At 42.7% G+C, this 27692-nt stretch overlaps 1 protein-coding gene across 1 annotated transcript in view; it reads right to left on the reverse strand.

The window, feature by feature from the left end:
- Positions 1–27692, reverse strand: part of SPATA17 (spermatogenesis associated 17) — a gene marked incomplete at its 5' end in the record, with an annotated part of 86258 nt that overhangs the window by 8915 nt on the left and 49651 nt on the right. The window contains 2 exon segments of the mRNA XM_081186070.1: positions 15928–16060; positions 23060–23208. Coding sequence (XP_081042196.1) covers positions 15928–16060; positions 23060–23208 — 282 coding nt within the window.

Raw genomic sequence — 27692 nt, forward strand, 5'->3', positions numbered from 1 at the left:
GTAACCTAAGTATTTGGAGGTGGTAAAAGGCCTCCCATTGTTATTATAGTAGCCATCACCAAGTGAAGTCCTTACCAACCAACCAAAGAAAGGATTGTTCTTATCATTATGCAAACTGCCAAATAGAACATAGATTCATGAATGGAAACACCCACTAGTTACCAATGTCTTGTCCAGTTATAACAAACACTCACATAGTTATAACATAGTCTACCAATTCATTTGCAGATGAGTACCTTAGCTAAATGCAATCTTGGGAAAAGTTTTTTTCTGCATAGGGATTTAATGTATTTCATCTGAACTTGAGGGTTGCCTCTGAATAGTCTGTACATGATGCTATGCCAAACCATATGAAATAAACCATGGTTAAGTGTGAACTGTAAAACAAAAAGAAACCGCGACTGCAGTTTATGATGTAGCAGGGCAAACTATGAGCATGCGTTCAGATGTGGCATTAAGCCAAGCCATGGCTTAACTCTAGGTAGCACAGCAGCAGCAAGATCTAGAGAAGAGTGAAGCTCCTGTGATTTTATTGTGTGTGTCCACACTTGGCCATGGTTTGACTTAGCATTACATGGTAACCAGGCCAATATGTCAAACCCAATGGCTAATTGCCTCCTTAAAATGCAAGCAAAGCTGATTTAAAACAACAACCCCTCTGACTTAAAAAGGCTAGCTGACTAAAATGGAGGGCAATTTTCAACTTGCTTTAATGACTTTATAAGTATGCTTTGAATCAACTTATCATTCATTTTTAAAATACAAAATGATACTGGCTAGTCATCATGAAACAATGTTATGTCCTTCTGCATGATACTTTCATCATACTATTTTCTCTGTTTGATAGTCTATTTGGTTATTGACAGAGAGCATATGATAATATGCTGTACAAATATCAGGAAATTATTCGCACAGTGGGAAGCCCGCTAACAACATTATTTTAATATCTTATCTTTCAGACAGAGGCAGAAAACATATTAATTGCAGCTTAATATATGCAACAAACATTTCATTATAATTTTACTTAAATTTTGACCAAGCCTCTTAAGAAATAGTATATTATACATACTTCTCTCAGTGTTGTAAATCGAGGAACTAGAATCAAACAGTCTTGTGAGAAATTATGAAAGACTTGTAATTACTGCTTCTGAGTTTGAATAATTACTTATCTGATTGTCTCTTTACAAGTGGTCCAAATTAAGACTCTTAGAGCATTGTTAGTCTGTCCCTTGAGATGTCCCAAAGAGAAACAGTAAAGCTTACCTTCGAGCTCACCTCTACAAGCATTTTGGGGAGAAGGAGTTGGTTCAGCTTCAGATACACATCAAACTCACACAATGCACATGAAAACCATCCTCTGCTGCATTGGTCATATGCACACTTGCAATGCAGAAGGGGATGAGATCCAGATTTTAAAATAGAGCGATGTTGGCATAAAATTCTCCCCGGGATAACTGTTTTTGCAGCTTTTACAAGTACTAGTTCTGATGGCACTTGCTTCTGATGCACACAGGATGACCAGGGAGGTAAGGAGAAGCACATCCAAATAATTGCCAGCCATACATATATAAACCAGAAGCTGCCACAACAAGCACGGCAGAGGTGGAACAATCAAAATAGCAGCCATGATGGGCTTAATTCCTCTCTTTTAAAAAGCCGACAGTTTCTGTCCTCTTTCAAAGGAAGCATTCATTTATCATTACATTTACATGCCTCCCTTTTCTTCCAAGGAGCTCAAGGTGGTGTACATAGTTCTGCTCCCCAAATGTCATCCTCACAACGACCCTGTGAGGTAGGGCAGGCTAAGGGATGGTGACTGACCCAAGGTCAGTAAGCTTCATGGCTGAGTGGGGATTCAAACCCTGGTCTCCCGGGTCATAATCCAACACTCTAACACTCTAGTACACACCTGCACACAACTGGGACAGCTTGAAACAGGCTGTCAATAGGCGGTCCACTGGGGGTTAGAGGTTGTGAAGTACAGAACAGTAGAGCAGAGAACAAATCCCAGGTGAGTCAAATGAAAGCAAGCAGCGTGTTATTTATTACATGATCTCAGAGAGGCTCAACACGCAGAACAGTCAAACCTTGCAGCTTTCTCCATCATGGATTTGTGACAAGTCTGGAAACTAACGGGAGAAAGTCCACTTCTACCATATAACAGTCATTTTGGGGCATAACTCCAAGTGGAATCCTGGAGGCTTGCTTCTACACACACACACACACACACACACACACACACACACACACACGTGATCAAGCCATCTTAAGAACCTAAGAGCCTTCTGCTGGATCAGTGCCCATCCAGTCCAACTTCCTATTCTCACAGCGGCCAACCAGATGCCTATGGGAAGCATGCAAGCAGGAGCTTAGCATGGCAGTACTCTCTCCTGCTGTGGTTTCCAGCAACAGTTATTCAGAAGTGTGCACCCCAAAGAGTGGAGACAGAAGATGCTCATCATAGTTAATGATCCATGATAGTCTTAGCCATGAATTTGTCTAATCCTCTTTTAAAGCCATCCTAGTTGGTGGCCATCACTACTTTTGGAAGCAGTGAATTCCATAGTTTAACAAGAAGTGCTTTCTTTTGTCTGTTCTGAGTCTTCCAGCATTCAGCTTCGCTGGATGTCCAAGAATTCCAGTGTTGGGAGAGAGGGAGAAAAACTTTCCCCTACCCTCTTCCTCAATCCCATGCATAATTTTATTGCTTCTTACTTGCATTTTCCTTTGTTGTTTAGTCGTGTCTGACTCTTCGTGACCCCATGGACCAGAGCACGCCAGGCACTCCTGTCTTCCACTGCCTCCCGCAGTTTGGTCAAACTCATGCTGGTAGCTTCGAGAACACTATCCAACCATCCTGTCCTCTGCCGTCCCCTTCTCCTTGTGCCCTCCATCTTTCCCAACATCAGGGTCTCTTCCAGGGAGTCTTCTCTTCTCATGAGGTGGCCAAAGTATTGGAGCCTCAGCTTCACGATCTGTCCTTCCAGTGAGCACTCAGGGCTGATCTCCTTCAGAATGGATACGTTTGATCTTCTTGCAATCCATGGGACTCTCAAGAGTCTCCTCCAGCACCATAATTCAAAAACATCAATTCTTCGGCCTTTTCCTTAATTAAGCTTAAAAAGCCTAAATGTTGTAACCTTTCCTCCATAGTTGCTCCACCCCCTTAATCAATTTGGTTACTCTTTCCTGAACCATTTCCAACTGTAAATCTTTTTTTGGAGGTGAGGCAACCAGAACTATACATATTACTCCAACTGCACCACCACCACAGATTTGTATAATGGGCAGTTTTATCTTCAATTCCTTTCCTAATTATCTCTAGCGTGAAATTTACCTTTTCACAATATGAAACATCGACTTGTTTCTGTTTGGGAAGATTGTGATGCGCAAGGTAAAGCATTCAGAAGTAAAGTCCTATTGAATTCAATGGGGTGTATTCCTATGCAAGCGTGTATAGGATTGCAACCCAAATCTACCCTGCTCCTCCCAAAAAAATTCTGGAGCAATTTCTGGCATTGCCAATTTTTTATATCATACAGTTGCTTGATTAAAAAAGAGTAAGATAGATTGCACTCGGGTTTATTCAGTAATAGTGGAAAGTGTCCAACACAGTAAATGTAGAGCTGGTTCACACATGCATCACTTGATTTATCACTGCTTGGTTACCCAACTCTGACTGATGGCTATATGTGTGAACTGTCTTATCTGAATAATGGACCAATATCCCTATGTATCCATCTTCTAATCTGCATAGGTCCAATGTACCTTAGAAACAGCCACCCCTCCCCATTATGTGATCAACCCAGGGCACTTCCTAAACAATGAAATCTCTAATTTTGAATCAGCTGCCAAGGATGTAGAGAGAGCCATTCTTGGTCATAGTCAGTGCTTTTTTCAGGGGGTACATATACCCCTAAACATTTTGTGAATCTAAGGTTAGCCGCATTGAGGGGCAGTATTTCAATATGAGTAGGAAAATGAGAGTACCCCTAAACATATTTTTAGAAAAAAAGCACTGGTCATAGTTGTACAACACCTCTTCCTTAGTGATTCTTCCATCCTAACCTAAGCACTTGTTGTTGTTTAGTCGTATCCAACTCTTTGTGACGCCTTGGACCAGAGCATCCCAGGCACTCCTGTCTTCTACAACCTAAGCACAAGCCTACCTATTTATGTTAGGTTTGGCAGGGCAAGAGTTAAGGTTATAGTGGATGAAGAGATGTCTGAATGAATTTTGTTTTGCGTTGGTAGGATATTATAATATGTTTTCACATTCTCTTTTATATTTAGTGTTACTTTCCAAGAGCCTGTAAAATGGGGTGGGGTATACATTTCCGTGAAAATGTGGCCATAAGTTTCAAAACATTGCATTTCGCCCATTTCTCTTATATCATACACCAGAGGAAATGGCACTAGCTGCCTTATTTTGTTTTGGACATATCTAATATCTATATTTGAACCAAAATTGCCAAAGATAATATTCTATTTTTGGAACTAATGCAGTCTTTATTACAGCTAAATTAAATTAAGACAGTGATGTGAATTTCCTCACAAGCTATTTCATACTTGGATACCCTTGAACTTTACTGAATCAGAGCTAAAAAACAAACGTGCAGATGAAATTGTTGGATTGGTATTTGGAACTTATTGGCTATTGTAATTCAGGCCTTAGTTTAGTGCAGGGCAATTTCCAAAAGTATTCCTTATAAAGGGAATAGATGGTCAAAAGCTTCATCTTCATTCATTCACGATTAATAAATGTCATTTGTCAAATATGAACATTTGCAAATGACTAATAAATATTTTTATGAAAAAACAAGTCTACCTGAAGTGGGATTATGCTTAATATATTCTGTGCACAAATAAAATATATTTCATTTAAACTCAAAAGTGAAGAAATGCAATATAAATATGCAGGTATTTTTAAATCCTTCAATCATACACATATCATACAACTAGCAGAACTAAACAAAGGGTGTATAACAAGCAATACACTTTGTTATTAGTTCAAATCATTAGTTGAATCCCACAAAACTCTCTGTGATGTCACCAATCCAGTATAATCACTGACAAAATCAAGAGGGTACCACAGCGAACAGGAAAATAAGGGCATGGGAAAATAAGGGCAAAGGAGGAGGGGGGAAGTGGAATTTAGAATAACAGGATCAAAATACTGCAAATGTGCTAACACGTCCTGAAATCCATGAAACAGGAGATAGTTCTTGACATGTAAAGTAACAAGCAGAGAAATGAGGGAAATATATTTAGTTTCAGACCTGTGTTATTTAAATAATACTTTGAAGGAATGAATTTGACAGTGTATTTGTCAATACTCATGTAGAACTTCTAAAGAATCATCATATAGCAGAATACCAGTAGAGCCTGTAAATGAGCAAGAACTTGGGATTTTAACAATTGTGCACCTTTCTACCTTAAGGAAATAAGAGGCACAGTGAAAATTCCCAACATGATCCCAAGGGCTTGGGATTCAAGCTGAAATGTTTCTATTCTTGGGCTACTAATATATTTTGAACTTCCATTGCCAGGAGGTTTGACATTTGCAGAAACAACAAATTACACCCAATTTTGCTGAATGATATACAGAGGAATACAATCCGAATCATTCATTTAATTTAAAACCTCTGGTGAGATTTAAGACATCCATCCGCACACACTGTATCTCATGTGATTATGCCAGTATACATCAAACCCCAGTAATAACGATTCATATCCATATATGTGTATATGCTTTATTGCTACCTTTAGCGGGATTAAAAGCAGTATATCAAATTTTACAGTTGTGCTCCTTTTATTAGCTTCTTACCACTTGATCAGCTGATAGAAGCAATAATGAACACGCACACACACACAAACACACATATCCACACAGACTGGAGTCTGCATTTGCGTGTTCTATCTTAAGAATGTAATATTTCAAAAAACAGCCTAAGCTTTGGGGAAAAAACCAATTACAGAAACAGCATTAAAAATGCCAAGCACCGGGCAGAAGCAATTCTGGATCAGTTTAAAAAAGTGATTGATGAAACTCTAATCTGAGCTGAAGGAACAGTTTCACGACAAGCTGTGACCATTCCACACACTTCATTAGCTGCCATAATTAGCCTGGTGTTTCAATTTGTTAGAACTGGTGGGGACAATTTTACTCAGAATACAAACATCAAAAAGCAGGGTCTCTCCGACTTCAGAAGTGGCTGATGAGAGGCTTTCTAGTCTTTCTGTTAACGAAAAGATTAATTACAGCTGATGGGAGGCTGTACTCTGATTGTCACTCTGTCTATGTACATTACTTTTAGCATTAGAAGAAAGACATGGTTGACACTGCGCTGCTCAATCAAGCAGCTTCACATCAGGGCACCAAGTCTGTTTTAATATGCATGGTCTTGTATTGTTTGATTGACTTGTTCTCTACTTCTCCAGGTCCCAAGCTCTGTCACCAACTAGATTGTACCAACAGAACAGCAGGTTATACAGTGGCATGCAGGGCAGGTATAATACTCAGGACATCATTATTCCATTACAGTGTATACACACACACACACACACACACACACACACACACACACACACACACCAGTTCCTTATTAATATATCACAAAGCTTCACTTTACTTGTCCTGCTCTGCGTAAAATGACAAAAATATAATCTACAGTCCTGGAAAAATGTAGTATTTTTCACAGAGCGGGGCAAGCAATTTATGCTAGGATAATCCTTTCTCACGTAGCACAAAGCCATCTTCACAGATACAAACGTTCATTAACTGACTCGATTTTGCACGCCTTTGCTTTCTGGAAAGTCACAAAGACTTGACAGAAATTTGGGTCCTTATTCTGACTGTTCAAATTTGATCACTTGTCTGGCTTTTTGTGGAGCATGAACCTAAAAGGTACCATCTAAGTTGAAGTCTGGAGCTATTATTAACTCAGCCTTGGTGATGAGCTACCCTTTCTGCATATCTTGGAAGCACCACCCACTTCAGTGAACCTGCCTTTAATCAGCAGGGTTAAAGAATATACGTAATTGCAATTTTCTACCTATTATTTAGAGCAGTGTTTCCCAACCGGTGTTCCGCGGCACACTAGTGTGCCGTGAGACACCGGCTGGTGTGCCGTGGGAGGGAGGCGGGCGAGTCGGGCGCCTAGGAGAGAACAAAACCAAGTGAGCAGCGCGCGAGAGGGAAGCGACCCGAAAAAGAAGCGCGTTCGGAGTCCGGAGGCACTTTTGGGGCTGCGTACGAAGGGAGGGGGGGCACGGACGGCGGAAGGGGGCGGGGCGCGGTTGCAGAAACCCGCCAATGCTTCCACCTCATTGGGAAAGGGAAGGGGTTGGGCCACCTAAAACTCTCCGCCGGGGCCACATCCTGCCTCCCAGCCCCCTTTCCTCCACCCACGGAGGGAGGGATGTTTTTAACACACACACACCCCCCCCGCTCACAACCCTTTGGTAGCGTTTCTCCAATCTGAGGCGAGCGCCCGCCGACGCCCCCTTCCCCCGCGCGAAAACCGAAGTCTCCTCCCCACCCCTTTATTCCCTCAAACCCCGTTTCCATAAGGGGGGGGGAGAACCCTTCCGTCGCGCGCAAAGCCCAGCTCCCTCCGCCCTTCGCGGTCTCTTCAGCTCGGAGCCACTGGGCAAAACTCGCTCTCAGAAGCGCAAGCGCGCGCGCGCGGAGAGAAAGAGAGAGGGAAACAAAGTTAACTTGTGGGGAGAGAGAAAGAGCGAGCGGGAGCTAACTTGTGTCCAAAGGCAGATACAAAGTAGCCCCCCCCCCGCCCCGAAGGCGACCTCTCTTGCTCTGCTCCTCTGGGGTGGGGAAACCAACTCCACCACGCGGAGCAGCCCCGAGGCGGGGAATTTCGCCCCTTCGTAATGTATGCATGTAAATGAGGCGGGCGCAAGGGGTGGGCGCGGAGAGGAACTCGCGCCTCTGAGGCCGCCGCCTCCTTCTCCTCCTCCTCCTCCGCCCCCCCCTCAAACCCAGGCGGCGGCGGCGGCAGGAGGCAGCAGCGGCAATAACAGAAGCAGCTGCGCTGACAACAACACGTGTTCGCTCGGGCACCATGGAATTCGAGGAGCTGGGGATTCGGGAGGAGTGCGGCGTGTTCGGGTGCATCGCCTCCGGCCTGTGGCCCACGGAGCTGGACGTGCCCCATGTGATCACGCTGGGGCTAGTGGGGCTGCAGCACAGGTAGGGGACACGGCGGTGGGGGGGGGAGACGGTCTGGGGAAGCGGGGGGAGGGTGGGTTGCTTGCGAGACAGCGGAGGAGGAGGAGGCCGGCATGTCCGGGCAGCAGCAGCAACAGCAGCAGCAGCAACTCCCGGCGACGGCTCCTCCTCCGCCCGCTATCGCCGCCACCACCACAACAGCCGCCGCCGCCTCAGCTGCCGCCGTCCCTCAGTCCCTCGCTCTGCTGCCTCCTCCCACCCCGGCAAGGGGAAGGGAAAAAACTTTCACTTTTGTGCGTCCCTCCCGGCGTGACGCTGCGCGCTGACGTCACGGGGCGGGGCTTTAATGGTGGTGTGCCGCGAGATTTTTTTCTGGTAAACAGGTGTGCCGTTGCCCAAAAACGTTTGGGAAACACTGATTTAGAGTACACAACAGTAGTAACTGCTACTAGCACTGCAATCCAGACCACAACACACCTTCTCTGTTGCTGGGCCCAGAATGTGGACCTTCTTCACTGGAGAGGGTTCATCTTGTCCCTCCTTGCTGGCCTTCTGACTTAGCATTAAAACCTTCCTGTTTAGGATGACATTGGTCTCCAGCAGATAGATGTTAATGCTTGCCAGCCATAATTATTTATGATCTCCCTCTTTGTGTTTTTACTTTGTTTTTATTCTGCCTTTTGTTTTTATTATAGTTCATGGTGCCTCTTACTGTGGTTATTTCAAAAATGTTTTATCGCTGGTCTTTGTTGGCACCTGTTCTTTTTGTATATTGCTTTTATATTGCATCTTGCTACTTCTGTAAGCTGTAAATTACAAAACCTTCATTCATTGACAATCACATATTTGAAGCTATTAGATCAAATTAATTTTAGCACAGTGCACTTTTCGTAGCATTCAAAGAAATAGTGACGGATATCCCTCTACCTACAACAAGCACAACTGCATAGTAGTTCATGGGCAGCTACCCTGGGGCAAAACTGGCTGGAGACCATCGCTAGAAGGATGGGTGAAAGCTTTGCTGGCTAAAACCACATTTTTCCCCTAAGCCACTATAGGTTTTCCTCTTTCTGGCTAACTTGTATCCGGATTGTTCACAGATGACAACAAGCTTTAGCACCTTTTGGTGCAACCAGCAGCACCCAAAACAAATCTGAATAACTTTGGGAAGAGGTGAGAAAGAGTTTGCCGTCTCTCTCTTTTGGGAGGTCTCCAAAAAAATTCTTGTTTGTTAACAGAGCATCAGTGTTGTTAACTATACATAAACTCTGCTATCCTCTAATCTCAGTAAAGAATTGTGTGGAAAATCTGCAGACTCTTTGACTTAACTTAGCAGTTATTAAAAGGTAGATTTTCTTCCCCTGCTGAAACAAGCTATTTGCCTGATTAAACATAGAAGATAGGTAACACAAGACATTTATTATGCAACAGACGAACGACACAGGATTGCTAGTTAGACAGTTTAATAAGTGCCATCTAATTTTTCTCTTCAGACTATATTTATTCTTCGAAGTCCAATAACATTATCAAAGCATGGCATTTTCCCACTGAGAAATTATAGAACTAAAAATAAGGTTTTATAAAATATAGAACTGGTTGCTTGACAATCCCTATTCAAATACATTAGAAAGTGCTGACAGTGACTTTTCTTATGCAAATAATTTCAATGAATGGCTCAACATTTTTTTAGTCACTACTTGAAATCATTCCTTCTGAATTATTTTCTCTGAGCCACCTTCAAAGGAGTATTGTTACATGGTTCTTGTTGCCCGTTCACACAGGCAGGAATCCAAAGGTGCCGCTGCACATGTGAAAGGAACTTCTGCTTTTATCGGCATGTGTGTACTTATTTTATTTCAGAATGAATAATTGCCCTATGTTCAAGGTTTCCCCAAGCAGTGTAATAAAATGTGTATGATGTTTGTTGATTCTCCCTTGCAGCTTTATAAATCCACTGTGCCACATCCCATTCCAATACAAAGGGTCTCCCAACCCTCTTGAAATGCTTTTCAGTGGCTCAGGGAACAATAATTGTAGAATTGTAGAGTTGGAAGAGACCCTGAGTATCATCTAGTCCAACCCCCTGCAATGCAGGCATATGCAGCTCTCCCATACGAGGATTTAACCTACAACCACCTGTTTCTGTGATTTTTCCAACTCTACAGTATCTTTTCTGAAGTGAGGTGACAAAAACTGCACACAGTATTCAAAATGCAGTTGCACCACTGATTTGTATAACAGCATTATGACACTGGCAGTTTGATTTTCCATTTCTTTCCCAATGATCCCTACCATGGAAGCTGCATTCTTCACAGCTGATGCACACTGGGTCTGAAACTTTATCAGGCCAGCCACTATGATCCCAAGGTCTTGTTCCTTCTAAGTGACCACCAGTTTACACCCCATGAGCATATGTGTGAAACTGAGATTCCACCCTGCATCACTTTATACTTGTTTATACTGAATTGCATCTGCCATTTTACCACCCAATGTCTCAGTTTGGAGAAGTCCCTTTGGATCTCTTCACAATCCCTTTTTAACAACCCTGAACAGTTAAGGACCATCTGCAAACTTGGCCACGTCACTCCTCACTCTAAATTGCTTATGAACAAGTTGAAACACACAGGTTCCAATCCTTGGGGAACTTCCATTTCTGCAGCCCTCCATTGGGAGAATTGTCCATTTATCCCTGCTCTCTATTTCCCGTTACTTAACCAGGTCCTAATCCACAGAGGATCATTAAAAACAATTAAACACTGATAGAATTAAAACTACACACACACACACGCATAAACAATCTACTAAAACCATCCAAATAATTACAATAAAAACAGCATGGCACCAGTCCTTTCATTAAAAGCAGTTAGTTCCCAAAGCCTGTTGAGACAGGACTTACCCTCACAGAAGCCATGCTGGTTCTGCTTCAGCCAGGCTTGTTCTTCTATATGCTTGGCGGTTTTATCTTTATAATATTTTCCGCCAGTTTTCCCAAGACATTAGGAAAACAGATAAATGTTATTTTAGTTTGGCACTGACAATACAAAGGTAAAATGTCTTTGCCATTATCAATGGAATTGCACCGGTTGTGCATAGCTAAATGTTTTTCTTTTCAGCCTATGCAAGGAACTTGGTATCTGATTAATGCAACTGGCAACTCAGAAGAGGTTTCCCCTTTCTTGATACCTAATTAATTGCCAATATTAATGAAATGAAACCATTTTAAACAAACAGCTAGACTGGCTGTTTTGAAGCATGCTTGGATCATCAATTCACATATACAGACTTCTTCCTGAAATTGCAGTAGGATGGACTGTTGAGCTTGAAAAGCATATTTTATCCCAATCAGTGTGCAAAAGTAAAATTATCCATAACTAAGCCATGTTTCTCTGCCGTACAGTTTAGCTGTAATGATCCCCACACACTGCACTCACACATCAATTATGATAATCATAATCACGGTCGTTAAGCTGAATGTTCATTATTATCAGGATGCTGGTGACAGCAGATTCAATCATCGGGTGCAATGGGCAGGCAGTCACAGTCCCACCCAAGTTTCTGCAGACAGCGTTGTGCCACATTAAGCCTATGATGTGTTCCACATCCCACTCCATTTCAAAAGCTGCAGACGGTAAAGGTCAACTTTATGTTCTATGCAATATGCTTAGGTTCTCTAAAACAATTCTTTGGAGTACTGGCTATTTTTATGCTTTGTAGATAATAAAATTCTATTTAGGGCCAAATATGCATGCGCAAATAAGGAAAGAGGCACGCATCTGTGTTGTAAGTCACCTATAATAAGGCAAACAGCAGAAAGCTCTACAAAGAATGCCACTTCCTTGTCTGCAAAAACAAGGACATACCAAAAATTACTGCCATTAAAAGCCAGATGTCTTAAAACGCATACGAAAACTAATTCCACTTCAGATTAAAGGCTGTAGGCTATAATTTCTGCTTCAGTGAATATTGAGAGAGTGCAAGTGTTCTGACAACTGAAAGATTAGTTAGTATATCTGATCGCTTGTCTGTCCAGTTTCATAGGATCTATCAGTGTTGATTAAATTCATGGCGGTTTCTGGTGGTTTCTGAATCCTGAAACTTCGCAGCTGTAAGGGCAGTATTAGTCATTTGGAAGCTTTGAACCAAGGAAAATACTTTCGTCAAGTGTAACGTCTGAACAAAGCACATTATTTTACCTTAAATCTTTCAGATATATAGATATATAAAGTTGTTGGTTCATCTAAGTTTTAAGTTGAGTTATAGTGATTTTAGTAATCCACCATGTAATAATTCTGCTAGTGCCTCGGAAATATGAATATATGATCTTTGCCAGTGGTCTGCTATCAACTTCGCTGCATGGGCACAGCAGTACTATGCCCCTCCATCTGAACTATGCCAAAATAGGCAACAAATACTGAACCTAGAACTGCCACCACCTTAGCAGCAACCACTAGTATGGTCGTACTGCTAGCTGCTCTCTGCATGTGCACCAGGTACTCAACTGGTGATAAGAGAAATAAAAACCTCCGTTGCCTCCATTTTGAAAGACATTGTGGCTCTATGTTCATTTTGGTTCAATAGACAAAGCTGTGAACATGGATTTGGTAGATCATTTCAATCCTAAATCAGACCTGTGACTCAGGCCCACGTCCTACTTTAATTTAAAATTTCTGCTTGGGTTCACAAAGAAACTCACAATGCTATATAAAAAAATTGAAAAAGAAATATAAAGCTGTAGCTTTTAACTTAATCACAATTTCCCATTATGTCAGAAAACACAGGTCTGGGGAACTTTTGGCCTATCAGATGTTGCCCATCCTCCCTAGCCACTGACCATGCTTCCCGGAGCTGATGGGAGTTGTAGTTCAGCAACATCCAGAGGGCCAAAGGTTCCCTGCTGGTGGTTTAAACAAACCACAGTTCTCCGAGTCTGGACAAAATGGGGAACCACAGCTAGCTTAAGCGCAAAAGTGGCTTTCAATTTTCTCACTGTAGGTGGAAATAAAGGAGAGGGGGAAGTAAAAGTCTCAGCATGGCAGGAAACCATGGTATCTGTTACGTCTGAACTGAACCAAAGTGTGCTCAATCTCTTCTTAGGCTACAATTATTATTGTGTTGGTTCTCAAATTATGGTTTGACACTGTAGGAATGAGTCCTGTGTCTGTGTGTGCGCATGCCCCTTTCCTTTCTCCTGGTCCCACAAGCTCCTCTTCAATTAGTTATTTCCTAATATGATCAAAAAAGGGACCCGGGTGGCACTGTGGGTTAAACCACAGAGCCTAGGACTTGCTGATCAGAAGGTCGGCGGTTCAAATCCCCGCGACAGGGTGAGCTCCCGTTGCTCGGTCCCAGCTCCTGCCAACCTAGCAGTTCGAAAGCACGTCAAAGTGCAAGTAGATAAATAGGTACCACTCCAGCGGGAAGGTAAACAGTGTTTCCGGGCGCTGCTCTGGTTCGCTAGAAGCGGCTTAGTCATGCTGGCCACATGACCCGGAAGCTGTACGCCGGCTCCCTCGGCCAATAAAGCAAGATGAGTGCCGCAACCCCAGAGTCGGTCACGACTGGACCTAATTGTCGGGGTCCCTTTACCTTTACCTAATATGATCAAAGTATAGTTTGCTTTTATGTCAAACTGACAAAACATGGGTTACACATGCCCTCCAAACCAAGACTGCAAAACAGCTTCAGCTTCAAACCATGTTTTGCGATGTTAGTTTGGAGGGCAAGTACAAAACAGTTTTACCAGGGAAACATCAAACTATGGTTTGCTCAAGCCAAATTACAACTGAAGTACAGCATATGCATGGTGGGGAGGGAGCGCATAACCGCTGCTCTTTCCTATAGCATCAAACCATGATTTAGCATGGCATCTGAATGAAGCCACTATCAATTCGGTAACAAAAGCTGCAGTTCAGTTCACATTAAGGTTGCTTAAATCACATTGATTTCTATGGGATTTGATCTGCAGAACTGGAGCCCAAATACGTATTTTGCTGCTATAGACTAATGGAGCTATGAACTAGAGTGGGTCAAAAGGTCAGTATCTTGGGCAGCAATTATTTGAATTTTATCATCTGACACTGTAAAATGTTAGCGTATCTAGTAGGCTGTAATCCCCACCTCAGGATGCTACAGACAAAATCATGTGCCAAGGTAGCAGAACCCAAGTGTGCAGAGCAATTTCTATGTCGTCTCTTTTAACTTGAGTCTACAGGGAGCTTACATAAAATCAGAATTTTTTTGCTTCCCCAAACTGACAAGAACTCAGAAAAGCAGCCGAGAAGCAATTGTTCAATTGTTTTCTTTCCATTTCATGCTTTGTGACTGATGATCTATATTAGTTCCGTTTTTAAACTTTTGACATCCTATCCCATATTGAATTCCTTCCACTGAACAGCTATTTATACAATGTTAAAAGTTTTGAGAAACATCGAGGCCTGTAGCAGGAAATTCTGAAATGAGATTTTAGCAAATCAGACAATTCTGGAAATGTCTGAAAACAGCAATACATTTACAGTCATGTTTAGTCAGGAAAGAGAAAGTAACAGACAAACTATTTTCTTCTCTTGTTGTTATTGAAAGATTCCACCATTATTTTCTCCTTTTTTGAAATACAAACAGGGTTGGGGGGAAAGTTCACCCTATTTTATGTGATCCTCACAGGGAAAGGAAGCAAATTTAGGTCCCCAAACAGAGGTGTGAGTTCACCATTTTTTCAGGTGTGTGTGTTGAACTTTGCTGCCATTTGAGGAGGTGGGTTCTTCTAACCATGAATGTAATCAAGAACAACACACAAAACCTCCCTAATATCTCCACCTCTTCTTCCTTGCTCACCTCGGCCAGAAAGAAACACAACCATAATTCTCCTCTTCATCTGACCCCCAACTTCTTGTCGACTTAATCACACTGATCCTTTATATAATAGTATGGCAACGTTACCAACAACTGTGGTTGCCCTATGCCTGTTTTCTTTAATGTATTAACAAAATATGTTTGAAACTCTTAATAGAAATACAAAAACACACAACAAAAACCAGGGTAACATTGTTGCATATAATTTGGGGAACTGGACTTTTATCCAGTAATCACTTACGCTGTGTGTGCACGCATTGAGGTCCTTCTCTTGCTAGACTTCCCTGTTCATTTCAATGCAGTGAAATGTTAATCCTTTTGGTACAATCTCAAGAATGGTGCAAAGCATTGAGCACCCTCATCTTTGAATGCTCATCAGTGCAGAAAAGGGAAACTACCAGTCTTACAAAATTGCAGCCCTAAGAATAATACTTTTTAAAATACATTATTGGTAAGTGAAAGTTTTAATTTCATTATGCCAAAACAGCATAAGTGTGTTTGTGTGTGTGTGTTGTGATGTTCTTAATTACTGTGTACAATTGCTGCACTTATTATGTTCCTTATTGCCTTAAGGAGTAGTAGTGTAATTTTTAAGCATCAGATTTCAATAATTAGGGCAAGATTTCTTTAGCTTCATATTTACCTGATTTTTTAAAAAGTAAAAGCTTATTCTTTTTAACAATTTCCATTTTTTCTTTTTCTTCGATATACAGCAGAGGAGTTTCAGTTCATATTTTACTCTCATGAAAGCTCTGTATAGTTTCCCAATTCAGTGAGCTTTTATGTCATTTCAGTAGAAATTGATTTAGTGGAGTGGATCTGATTGATTTTGATATTTTTAAGAAGTCTACAAAGCTGTAACTTTGCTTTGGTTTCCCAACATAACTCACCTTATTTGTTATCCATTTCTCTGGGTGTTCTTCCCGGAAGTGTTTGAGCCCGTAACTCGACTGACCATATTTACTTGCTGTTTGGATTGATGGGACATACTTATCAACTCTGTGGCCTGAAAATGGCAAAAACCTGAAAGGTGAAACACATATATGTTTATTTAATATATTTTTTCATTCTACTAGTACAGGTCATATAAATCACAAGGGAACTGTACAATGCAGAAAGCATTTGTTTCAGTGCACAACCATTTTATACAGCCATAGTCTATCATTGCTGTTACATAGTTAATGAATGCCCCCCTTTACTTCTCCCCTATGCCTTTCATTTTGCATAGTTCAGCTGAAAGTAAATTACGCAGGAGCTGCTTTATAAAAACTTCACCATCTCAACAGAAATGATGGCAGTACAGGCAATGACCGATTTGTGCAGGGATTACACTCCTGACTCCCACGTGTGCCAGTAGAGTGTGAATAAGCCTGCTCTGCCCCACCCCCATTCTGCCCCCTTTTATGACCACTTCCAGGTCACCACGATGTGTGTAAATCAGCCATTGCCTGTACAGCCTATTCTGGGGCCAAATGATTCTTCAACAACCAAAAGACAGACCGGCATATAAATATCACCCTTTGCAAACTCAGGGACAGCTTCAGGTACTTCGTTTTCTAAAGCTTCAGACCAACTACTAGAGAGAGCTGATTTGGCTATGCGCCGTGTGCTTCAGTTACTTCTGGTTTGGACAACTGCACTATGCTGGTCCAAGCAGAGACATCACCTTGCCAACAAAGGTCCATATAGTTAAAGCCATGGTTTTCCCAGTAGTGATGTATGGAAGTGAGAGCTGGACCATAAAGAAGGCTGATCGCCAAAGAATTGATGCTTTTGAATTATGGTGCTGGAGGAGACTCTGGAGAGTCCCATGGACTGCAAGAAGATCAAACGTATCCATTCTGAAGGAAATCAGCCCTGAGTGCTCACTGGAAGGACAGATCCTGAAGCTGAGGCTCCAATACTTTGGCCACCTCATGAGAAGAGAAGACTCCCTGGAAAAGACCCTGATGTTGGGAAAGATGGAGGGCACAAGGGGAAGGGGACGACAGAGGACGAGATGGTTGGACAGTGTTCTCGAAGCTACAAACATGAGTCTGACCAAACTGAGGGAGGCAGTGGAAGACAGGAGTGCCTGGTGTGCTCTGGTCCATGGGGTCACGAAGAGTCGGACACGACTAAACAACAACAACTATGCTGGTCATGAGCCAGCCCTTGGAAAGTGTTCCCAATTTCAGCTGGTTCAAAATGCTGCTGCCGAAATTCTGATGATGATGATGATTACAGTGGTACCTTGCTTCTCAAACTTAATCTGTTCTGGGAGTCTGTTCGACTCCTGAAACGGTTCAAAATCCAAGGCACGGCTTCTGATTGGCTGCAGAAGCTTCCTGCACTCAATCGGAAACTGTAGAAGCCGCAGAAGACATTTGGCTTCCAAATAATGTTTGCAAACTGGACACATACTTCCAGGTTTGTGGCATTTGGGAGCTGATTTGTTCAACAACTAAGCCGTTTGGGAACCAAGGTGCCATTGTATTACGAATCCTGCACACTTCCTGAGTGCATCAGAGGCAGAATGGAGGTGGGGAGGGTGAGCTGGCTGAGAAGGGATGCAACTCAGTGGCCTTAGGATGCAGAAGGTCACAGGTTCAATCCCTGGCACTGCTGGATAGGACTCCTGCCTGAAACCTTGGAGAGCCAGTCAGTGTAGATAATACTAATCCAAAGCAACAGGCCCCCACGCATCTCCCCATTTCCTTCACTAGGAACTAGGTCCTGGTGGGGATTTCTCCCGTACCTCATCTATGGGTTCTGGAGACATGAACAGAATTCATTTTGTATCAAACTCCAATAAAACATCAGTGGTAAACAATGTAACTACCCCTTGTCTTCAGGTGCGGAGGTGCAGGAAAGTAATTTGACATCAAGAGAAGTTCTTGCTAAGGGGAAAAAGTTGGTTGTTTGCTCATTAGGTGGGGCATCAAATAGGATACCATAATACTGTAGTGAGAATAGGAGCCAACTCCCAGGGGCTGTGGGGGCTTTGGCCCCCACAATAAAATATTTGAGGGGGCAGGGGCCCCACAAAGTTGATGGGCATTTCCATTCAAATGGTATATGTGGGACTGTGTCATGTGATCAATTACGCATTGTGTCATGTGATCGCTTATGCGGGGCATTTATGAAAAGACTCTGTGGATCATACCCTAAATTATTAGATCACTGTCTGTACCACAAGGCAAAATATTATTGTTCCCAGATATCAGAAGGCTAAATCAAGTTTTCATTTCCCCCATATGCTATACTGAACAGTGTAAAATGAAAAAAGAAGAGACCCTTTAAAAAAGATAGGAAACATTTATTTTCTTTTTCTTTTTGAAAAGCTTCCAATAGAAAGTTTTTAATTGTTGTGTACTACTTTTTGTGATGCCATCTAAAAAAACCCCCCGATTTTCTTATTTTAACTGCTGAATTCTATTTTTAAATCCTTTACTGAAAGGATTTAATATTTCATCAACAGTAAATTATATCAATAAACCTTCCTTGTGGGGAAACAAATTGGTCTTTATTAGCATCTGGCCAGTCAAATTGCCCATAAAGAATTCAAAACCAAGGGCTCTTGAAAATTAACAAAACAAAAGCACAGAAGTAGCAGAGCTTTAAATTATACAAAGCTACAGAAGCATGTATATACTCATGGGGCAGGTGGCTTTCATATAAGACAGATTATAGCACTTCTAGGGCTAATTTGCACATGGGATGGACATCACACACAAAAAAAATTAATGTGGCCCCAATGTCCCTGAGTATACATAGGAGTTGCTGGAAGCCGGCTGCTCCACTTACAGTTTTTATCACTTCTGAATTGCATTTTAATAGTACATTTTTCTTTTGTTCAGACATGAAAGAAAATTGGCTCTCTCCAGGGATTGGATGATGACTGAAAGACAAGGCTAGTAGCAAAGGAATTTGCCCACGAATGCATGGAATTTAGGGTAGTCTTAATGCTCAGAACAAGGTGTATGTAAAAATAACTTTCTATAATAAGGAATACATTGTTAAGTGCTGTAAAACATCAAAGACAATATGCCTGATTTATAATAGAAATATATGCAGATTTCTTTGTTTATAGGATTCTTTCATTTGGCATTTATTAGTAGAAATTCTTAATTTTATAACCCAGGAAAGCCTCTCATCTTGATAATAAAAGACATTGAGAATAGCCCCAATTCAAAACACAAATGTTTACAGAAAGTGAAGGATTTCATGATCTAATTATATATTGTGACTTGCATTAAAATATGTAATGAAATGGCTTCCATCTTGGCAGATGTACTAGGGTCTTAATATTGGATTGCCAGAGCAAAATAGCACAGGAACTGTACTTAAACCTTGAGATAAAGTCATTAACCCAAACTAGGCTTTAGATGATCATAAAGAATTCAGACCTTCCTGTAGAAGATTTGTGACTAACCTCAAGTTCTCAAGGTAGGACACAGTGAGCTCCTGTCATTTTAGAAACAAAACTGCTTGAAAATTGCAACACAAAAGAAATAAAATATAAACAATTCTGGTGATGGTGTACAGCGTCATCTGCAGCCTAGCAGTGTGTTTTGTGGTCATAATAAGATGGACCTCAAAGAAACAAGCTAAGATGGGAAAGTTACAGGGTTCACTTAGTGGCCCTCAAAGAGAGCAGTTCAGTTTTGTGTGAGAGAGCAAGTGAGACTCCAGCATTATACCTCCTGCTCTACCAGTGCTCTCTTTCCAGTGCAAGACTGGAAGACTGAACTTGGTGGATGTACAAGCCAAGGCCTGAGTACCACCAGCTGACCCAAAAAGTCAATTCTTGTCCATCAGGCCCTATAAAGCCAGTCACAAAGCTGGCTGGTTAGTTTGACAACTTGTCTCATTGTGTGAAGATTCTGCCTAACTGTCAGTCCCCTAGTTTGGCCCATGCATCTACTCTTGTCCCTTCGGGGGCTTGATTGATTGCTTGGAACTTGAACCACCACCTGCTTTGGACCGCCTCCCTGCTTCTGACCCACTTGGATTGACAGCCAGCTTCTCCTGGGTCCCAGAACCCAACAGCCCTTCTCACCCTTGGGTCTCCAACATGTTGTTGGACTATAACTCCCATCATTCCTAGCCAGCATGACCAGTGGACAGGGATGATGGGAGTTGTAGTCCAATGACAGCTGGAGACCCAAGTTAAGAAAGGCTGGTTTGGAAGCTAAGGCCTAGCATTCTGATAAATAATTTCTTTGTCTGGATTAATGACACTCATTTACTGATGGGACCATTGTTCTCACCTGAAGGGTGTTCCTTAGGGGGCATGAGGACAACACCAAGGCCCATCCACTACTGGCCAATATATACATATGTACAATGAATGAGCACATTAACAGTCCAGAGTGAAGCATGCACTGTGCAATGTTATGTGTTTTCTCTGCTATTGGGCTTGTATGCCTGTTAGGTTTATTACATGCAGTCATTTGAGTATCAGGTATTCTTCGACACTTGGCCAGAAGGCAAACTGTCACCCCAAGGGGTAGAAGAATCAAATGTTCTTGCTGAGCATCCTGGTAGGCTGCTAAGTATGGCCCAAGGACCTGTATTCATTCTATAGGTTGAAAGTTTTGTGACCAATGCTAGAAGGAACTGCATTGAGCCCTGGAAATCTTTTAAGGAGAGCACAAGATAAGAGCACATTAATGAAATGGTACTGCATTAGCTGCAGCAGCACATGCAGTAAACTATAAAAAGTGTCTGATTTATGAAAGCATGTATTAAACGTTATTTAATTCCCATCCCTTCCAAGACAACAGGTCTAAGTCAATAGTTGTTTTCAGTCAACTCCCCTGTGCTAGATATAATTTTATGTGTAACAACTGAAGGCTAAAAAAAAGAAAAGAGAAAACGAGTTAGGTTGTGCTTAAAGTGCCTCTCAAGAAGTCATATCTTTAAGAATTATTATTTAAAAACTTTACATAGTCTTACATTGGCTATATTTCAGTTACAAGGGTTGTTTTTGCGCTGTCTGCATTATGTTTTATGATATAACACTAATAATAATCATTGGTCTGTTTTGGTTTTAATCCCAGTCTGCAGTAGAAGTAAAAGCAGCAGACAAACGCTAGCCCACTTCTCGTATAAAGCAAAAGTAATGAGACCTCTTCTTTGCGGACACATTCTAGAACTTCTTAATTATATACAGACTTATTATCTATATCCCCAGTGTTATAAAGTACCAGAACTTCATTAGAAAAATTAAGCTGGAAAAATGAAGGCACCACTTTGTAAATTTCCAGTGGAAATTAGCTAGAAGAGGCAGAGGAATACTGGATCAAAAGAGGGTAATCATGCTTAACTGTGCCCTAGAGCACCCGCATGTATAATACGATTTGCACAGTAACTACCTCTCCTATTACTGCTTGTTTGGAGTATTCTGTGTTAATGGGGTTAGCTAATTTAGTATTTTAACTTAAAAAGGCTCTGCTGATTAATAAATGTTGCACACTGTGCTAGTAATTAAAATAAATGGAAGAGTTACAAATAGAAGTTGAATTGTTAAGAAAACATTATCTGAAAATATATGATAATCCCTGTTTATCATAATACAATAATAGTCCAGAAAATATGCAAATTGCTAAAGTTGCAAAGCATCTGACAAACTAGACATAACTTGAAAAAAGTTTTAGATGTGTTAGATTTGCAAGGAATAACATTCAGTGCCTGTTTTCATAACTGCCCATGCTCTTCAAACTTGTAAATGCACATTCCAAACCTCAAACACCCTGACTAAGTGAGGGCAACACATAACCAGAAGCCAGTTTCCATAAATGCATCCTTTGCTGTATTGGGGACAGTGCAGGTAAAGGGGTTCAGTGCATATGATTCCCAGAACTGGATGCATATAGTACCCTATACTGAGTTAGAAGCCACTGGCACAGTGATTTGACAACACTGATTTCCTGTTCTGGAGGGCTGGTGGATGAAATCCAGGTCAAGTGAGCCCCATGGGTAGATTTAGGTTTCCTACACCTTGAAATCAACCGTATTATCAAAAGTGATGGTGTCAATAATATTTTGAGTTGCTGAGCACACACAATAATCTGTATATGGGTAGGCCCCCTATCAAACAATTTCGGCACTGTAAAACCTTTTAATTCTTCTTTTACCATATAGTCATAAAAGAGAGAATGGTGCAAAGTTAAATTCCCGCACTTCCAAGCCTGGTACTTTGCCTGCACAGCTCCTGTTTAAGTTCCTAACGCATGTTTATTTCAGTTTAGTAAATGAAACTTGCGTCTTTGCTTGCAAAACTGTTGTTGGAAGGCTTGGCCATCCATACTGACGTGAGTATATGAAGGGTCTATTGAACTCCCTCAGCCCAATCTTATCAGGTAATCTTTTTATTCAGAGTTTAGTCTGTTAAAGGAAAACATTCCAGTTTTCAAGTACTTTTCAAATAGGCAAGTTGCCTTGGCCTACAAGTATACCAAGTTTCAATGTTCCAGGTGGTGTGGAATTACCTTAATTATTTCTCAGATGCAGCCACAGTAAGGAAGCTATTATTGAACCATGCTGGGGTGGGGTTGGGCAGGTACAGCCTGCAATGAAAGCTTGCACGTATTTGGTGAAGAAGTACGAAGCAGTGGAGTTCTCTTCTGGCCAGGAGTGTCTGATTTGCTTGACTAAGATCAGGGCTGTTCAGTGGCTTGTCATCTGAAGCGGCTAACCTAACTACTTAAGTGGGATTATTACAGAATAATAGCCCAATCCACAAATCAATCAAGATGAAATGGACTTGGTTTTAAACCGATTTAGCCCCATTGACCTCAACTCAGCTAAACAAGCTTAAATCCAAGTATTTCAGCTTTCCTGGGTGAATAGATCAGGGCCTAAGACATTTGAAAATCTTGGTCCACGAAATATGATGCTTAGATAGACTTATGCTTAATGGTTGCTTTTCAACTTTTCAGAATCAACAGCTTTTTTGAGTCTATCGAGCAACAGTAAAAGATATAAAAAGAAGAGGCACGGTGAAGCGAAAACAGGAGGGGAAAGCAAGCAACTTACACTTCATCATGTACACGGTTTCTCCACTCTTCTTGTTTAATTTTTTCTCTGGCAAGCTCCAGTGAAACGTTTGAAGCTGCCACCTGCACAGACGGTTCCAAAGGCTTATAGCGTTGCTGCAACACTTCAACAGGATCACGAAATGGGCCCTGAAAGGTACAGGAGAAGACATGCGTTCTGCACTGGGGCTGTTCCTCTTTGCTTTGATTTTTATTAGCAGCCTAGCACTGATGTCTCTGCATCTAAGAGTAGACTTGTTTCTCTCTCAAATCTTGGTGAAAAGCTAAATTTAATAGTTTGGGTCTTTACCTAATTTTGTGATAATTTTCTATAGATTAATAAGTAAGCTTTCATCAGACTAATTATATTAATATAATGACACATTTGCTGAGTTATCACAAACAGTGGAAGAAGTGATGAATCATATCTGAACTATACCATTCTAGACTTAGCAGGGGCTTGTATGATTGAATATGCCTCCAAATTATAACAAACACACACAAAAATGTGAGGGAGAAGAGCCTTTTCTATGTTAGTTTTCTATGTGGATAAATAAATTGGGTGCTGGGTGGACAGAATTTGCTGTATGATCAGAAGTGCTCCAGACATAGAAATGTTGACAAGCTAACACTATGTGGAAACCCAGACCATAGATATTTGGCAAGGAAAAATCTATCCAGTGTTTTTTAAAAGGGTTACACCACCTCTTGCCTTTAGGTAGTAAGTATGAACGTACCGTAAATATCATTAGCACTGTAACTCAATGCAATTTACAGGCAGCTGACTATTGCTGAGTTGCCAATTACAGCTTGTTTTCCTTTTTACCACTGTTGTTCTAACACTGAAGTAGTGAAACAATCTCACCCAAGAAAAGGAGGTGGGGGGCAACAATCCTAATCATGCCTCTTATTCTGAAGGATCTCTTTCTTTAAATAGGTTATCACTAACAAGCCACAGCTGGAGTTACTGCAAGAACTGAGTGAAGACTGCAGGGCTAATAAAAAGAAATGATTCACGCCTCATTTATGTTCACTTATGTTTTACATTAATAGAAACCAATAATAGGAACCAGTTACCATAAAAGTCACGGACCGTAAATAACACAAATGGCAAATAAGTATCATCTAGTACTTTTCACAGCTGGACAGAAGGATTGCTATATTCGAAAGTTGTTAATGGATTTTTATTGGAACTTTACTTTTTAAAGGCACAGCACCCCAATTGCCAGGTCTCCTGAAAAGAAGGAAGCAAGTGATCATAGCAGTTATTCATTGTGCCAGAACCCCCCTCCTTCACTTCCAGAAGGGTTATGCCAAGAATAAATTTATTTTATTGGGACCACTACAGAGCTTTTAAAGGTGTGAAAAAGAAATTTAAAAGTTTATTAGGTTTCACAGGAGTAATGAGTGCAATCAAGTAATTGACTCAAAATAATGCACATTATTTGCTTATGTTATCTAGAAATTTGCAGTTAAAAACATAAAACGGGGAAAAGAATTAACCATGATCTTATCTAGGTGACGATAGTCCTTAAAGCACAGAATGGGGATTCAGTGTAAACAGGAAAATAGAAAACTTACTTGTTTTACATTTCAAAGTTCTCACTTACTTCCTACCATCTTGCACCCCTGCTATGTTTTGCTGTTATGGGCACAATCCAACATAGATAAGACCATGCTTTACTGCAGAGGCATTTAAGTGCATGCGGAATTGCATTCTGTCATCAAAATACAGCAATCTCCTTATGAGTCAGGGATCTGATGTGCACAAACCTGTAAGTTCTTTCCCCTTAATATTATGAAAAAGGGAAGCTCTATACACAGAAAAAGAATGCAGAGTGGTCTCCACTGGAATGAATGGGGAAGTCCATGCTTACAGTAGCTTTTGATGTGTAAATGTTGCATACAATTTACATGGTGTAAATGTTGCATACAGTGGCATTCCACTTTAAAGCAATTTGCCTCTACACATGCATTGGATGGAGAGGATAGGATTTTGGGATCATAGATCAGTGTTTCCCAACCACTGTTCCGCGGCACACTAGTGTGCCGCGAGATGTTGCCTGGTGTGCCGCGGGAAAAATTAAAAAATTCGAAAGATTTTTTTTTAAAAAAGTCAAATTTTCGATTGGGGCGCCGTCACTAGATGACCCCTGGGGTTCCCTCCCTCCCTCCCGCTCTACGCCTCCCTCCTCCTCCTCCTCCTCCTCCGGGGAGGCCCTTCCTGGCTCTCGGCCAAGGCTTGGCGGCTGCCACTCACTCACTCACTCGCCCACCCGTCCCTCCATCCCTGCACCCGGCCTCTCCCCCTCCGTCCCCGGCGCGGGGGCTGCCGGGATCCGTAGTCCCCTCGCCCTTGGGCTCCGCGCCTGCGCGGGGTGCGCGAACTACGTTTCCCAGCGTGGCCTGGCGGGCCGGGCGTTTTGTTTGAACCGCTCTTCTCCCGGCCATGGAATGAGCGCGGCGGCGGCCGGGCGGGCAGGGGCTCTTCCGCGCAGACCCCGCACAGCCTGCCTGCGCCCGCGCGGAGATCGGGCGGCAGGATGGAGCCCGGGGATCCCCGCGGAGGCGGAGTGGCGGAGGCTGCCCCCCAGGTAGGGCTGCATCGGGGGGTTTTATTTTTGCAATGCTGCATCCGCGCCGGAGGGGACGCATCGGACCGCGGGGAGACCCCTTGGCGGGTGTGCAAGGCAATGCATGCGTGCAGGCGTTGCATGGAGTGCAGTGCAATGCAATGGCAACGCGGCGCCCTGCATGCATGCATGCAACTTCCACCGGCGCTCCGGACTTGGCAGGTGAGGGGGGTCCCCAGTGGGCGGCAGAGAGAGCCGGGAGGGCGAAGGGGAGCCGGGGGGAGCAGCGCTGCTCCCCGAGCCGAGCCCGGGGGGAAACATCGGCGTCGTTGCGCCGGGTGTTGGAAGCGGAGGCTGGCGGGGGCCCCTCACCTGCAAAACCTGGTCGCCTCTCATATATTTCGTGCATTGCATTCATCGCCCGCTTTCTCCTCCAAGGAGCTCCTGGGGGCGCGCATGGTTCTCCCCGTGTTATCCTCGCAACAACAGCCCTGCGAGGTGGGTCAGGCGAGTGGCCCAAGGGAGCACCCAGGGATTGTCCTGGCCAGGTGGGGTGATTTGAACCCTGCTCTCTGCCCGGTCTTCGTCCTCATTTAGCCCCCACATGTGCATGACTGTGCATGACTGAGGTTTTTCCCCCTCGTCTTGGCTATGGTATGAGTCTGTGCTGTTAATTAATGGGGTTCTGCCTTCGGAGAAGATGAGCCAGCCCTCAAGGAGGTGATTATGTAATTTGCTAGCAATTCATGTCCCTCCCGGCGTGACGCTGCGCGCTGACGTCACGGGGCTGTAATGGTGGTGTGCCTCGAGATTTTTTTCATGAAACAAGTGTGCCTTTGCCCAAAAAAGGTTGGGAAACACTGTCATAGATGATAGCATGATGATGTCAACCCTACAGCTGTGAAATCTCATTTTGGGGGTCATTAAAAAAATAAAACAGCTAATATCATAATGCCATTACCCCAAGCTATGATGTAACCATATGTGGAGTGCTGTGTAAAGTTGTGGTTGCCTCACCTCAAAAAAGGTATGGTAAAGGTTCAGAAAGGAGTAACCAAAATTATCAATAAATTTCTAAATGATTTTTCACGGTGTGGAGAAAGTAGGTAGAGAAAGTTTTTTCTCCACCTCTCATAAAACTACCAATTGGGAACCATTGACCTAGAGGATAAGACAATCAATGGCTACTCACTATTGGTCACTGAATGAACAGGATTTTGGAATATGGTTTGATCCAGAAAGGCTCTGATTATGGTTTGGAGGCCAATTTTGGTAACTCAACCTGCGGCCTAACAACAGTATCTGATTCGTACAACTTCTTGCACACCAGATGAGTGTACTATCCTGAATGTTTCACTGCATTTATGGATGATAACTCAGATGAGGCTAGAATCTTACATAGCAGGCCATAAGGGGGAAAGGAGAAATAAAATAAAGCAATGTAGATGTTCTTAATTACCTTTAATAAAGTGACAACTAATTTCATGATCTTTGTTTCCAGTGTTCTGTAATTCTAGTTAATTCTGTGATAAAAGTCAGAGATCTGACAGAATATACCGTATTTTTCGCACCATAGGGCGCACCGGACCATAGGGCGCACCCAGTTTTTAGGGGGGGAATTCAAGAAAAAAAATCTTCCCCCCCCCCCGCAGCCTCAAAGAGCAGCGTACAGGCTGCACACAACCTCTCCCTGCCGGAGGGGTTGCGTGCAGCTATGGATCAAGCCAAGGCAGCGAGCGGGATGGATCACGCCCGCTGTTTTGGCTTCCCCTTTAGCCCCGTGCAGCCTCTCCTTGGCGGAGGGGCTGCACAGGGCTTTCCTGGCTTTACTGGGAGGTGGGGGGATTCCCTCACCTCTCCCCAAAGCCCGCAGAAGCCGTGCAAACCCTTTAAAGAGATCACGGCTTCTCCTGGCTTTCCTGGGAGGCGGGGGGATTCCCCCACCTCCCGCAAAACCGGCAGAAGCCACGCGCCTTTTAAAAGGGCTGCACGGCTTCTCCTGGCTTTCCTGGGAGGCGGGGGGATTCCCCCGCCTCCCGCAAAACCGGCAGAAGCCACGCG

The sequence above is a fragment of the Podarcis bocagei genome (genome assembly GCF_964188305.1).
Source record: "Podarcis bocagei genome assembly, chromosome: 3".
NCBI lineage: Eukaryota > Metazoa > Chordata > Lepidosauria > Squamata > Lacertidae > Podarcis > Podarcis bocagei.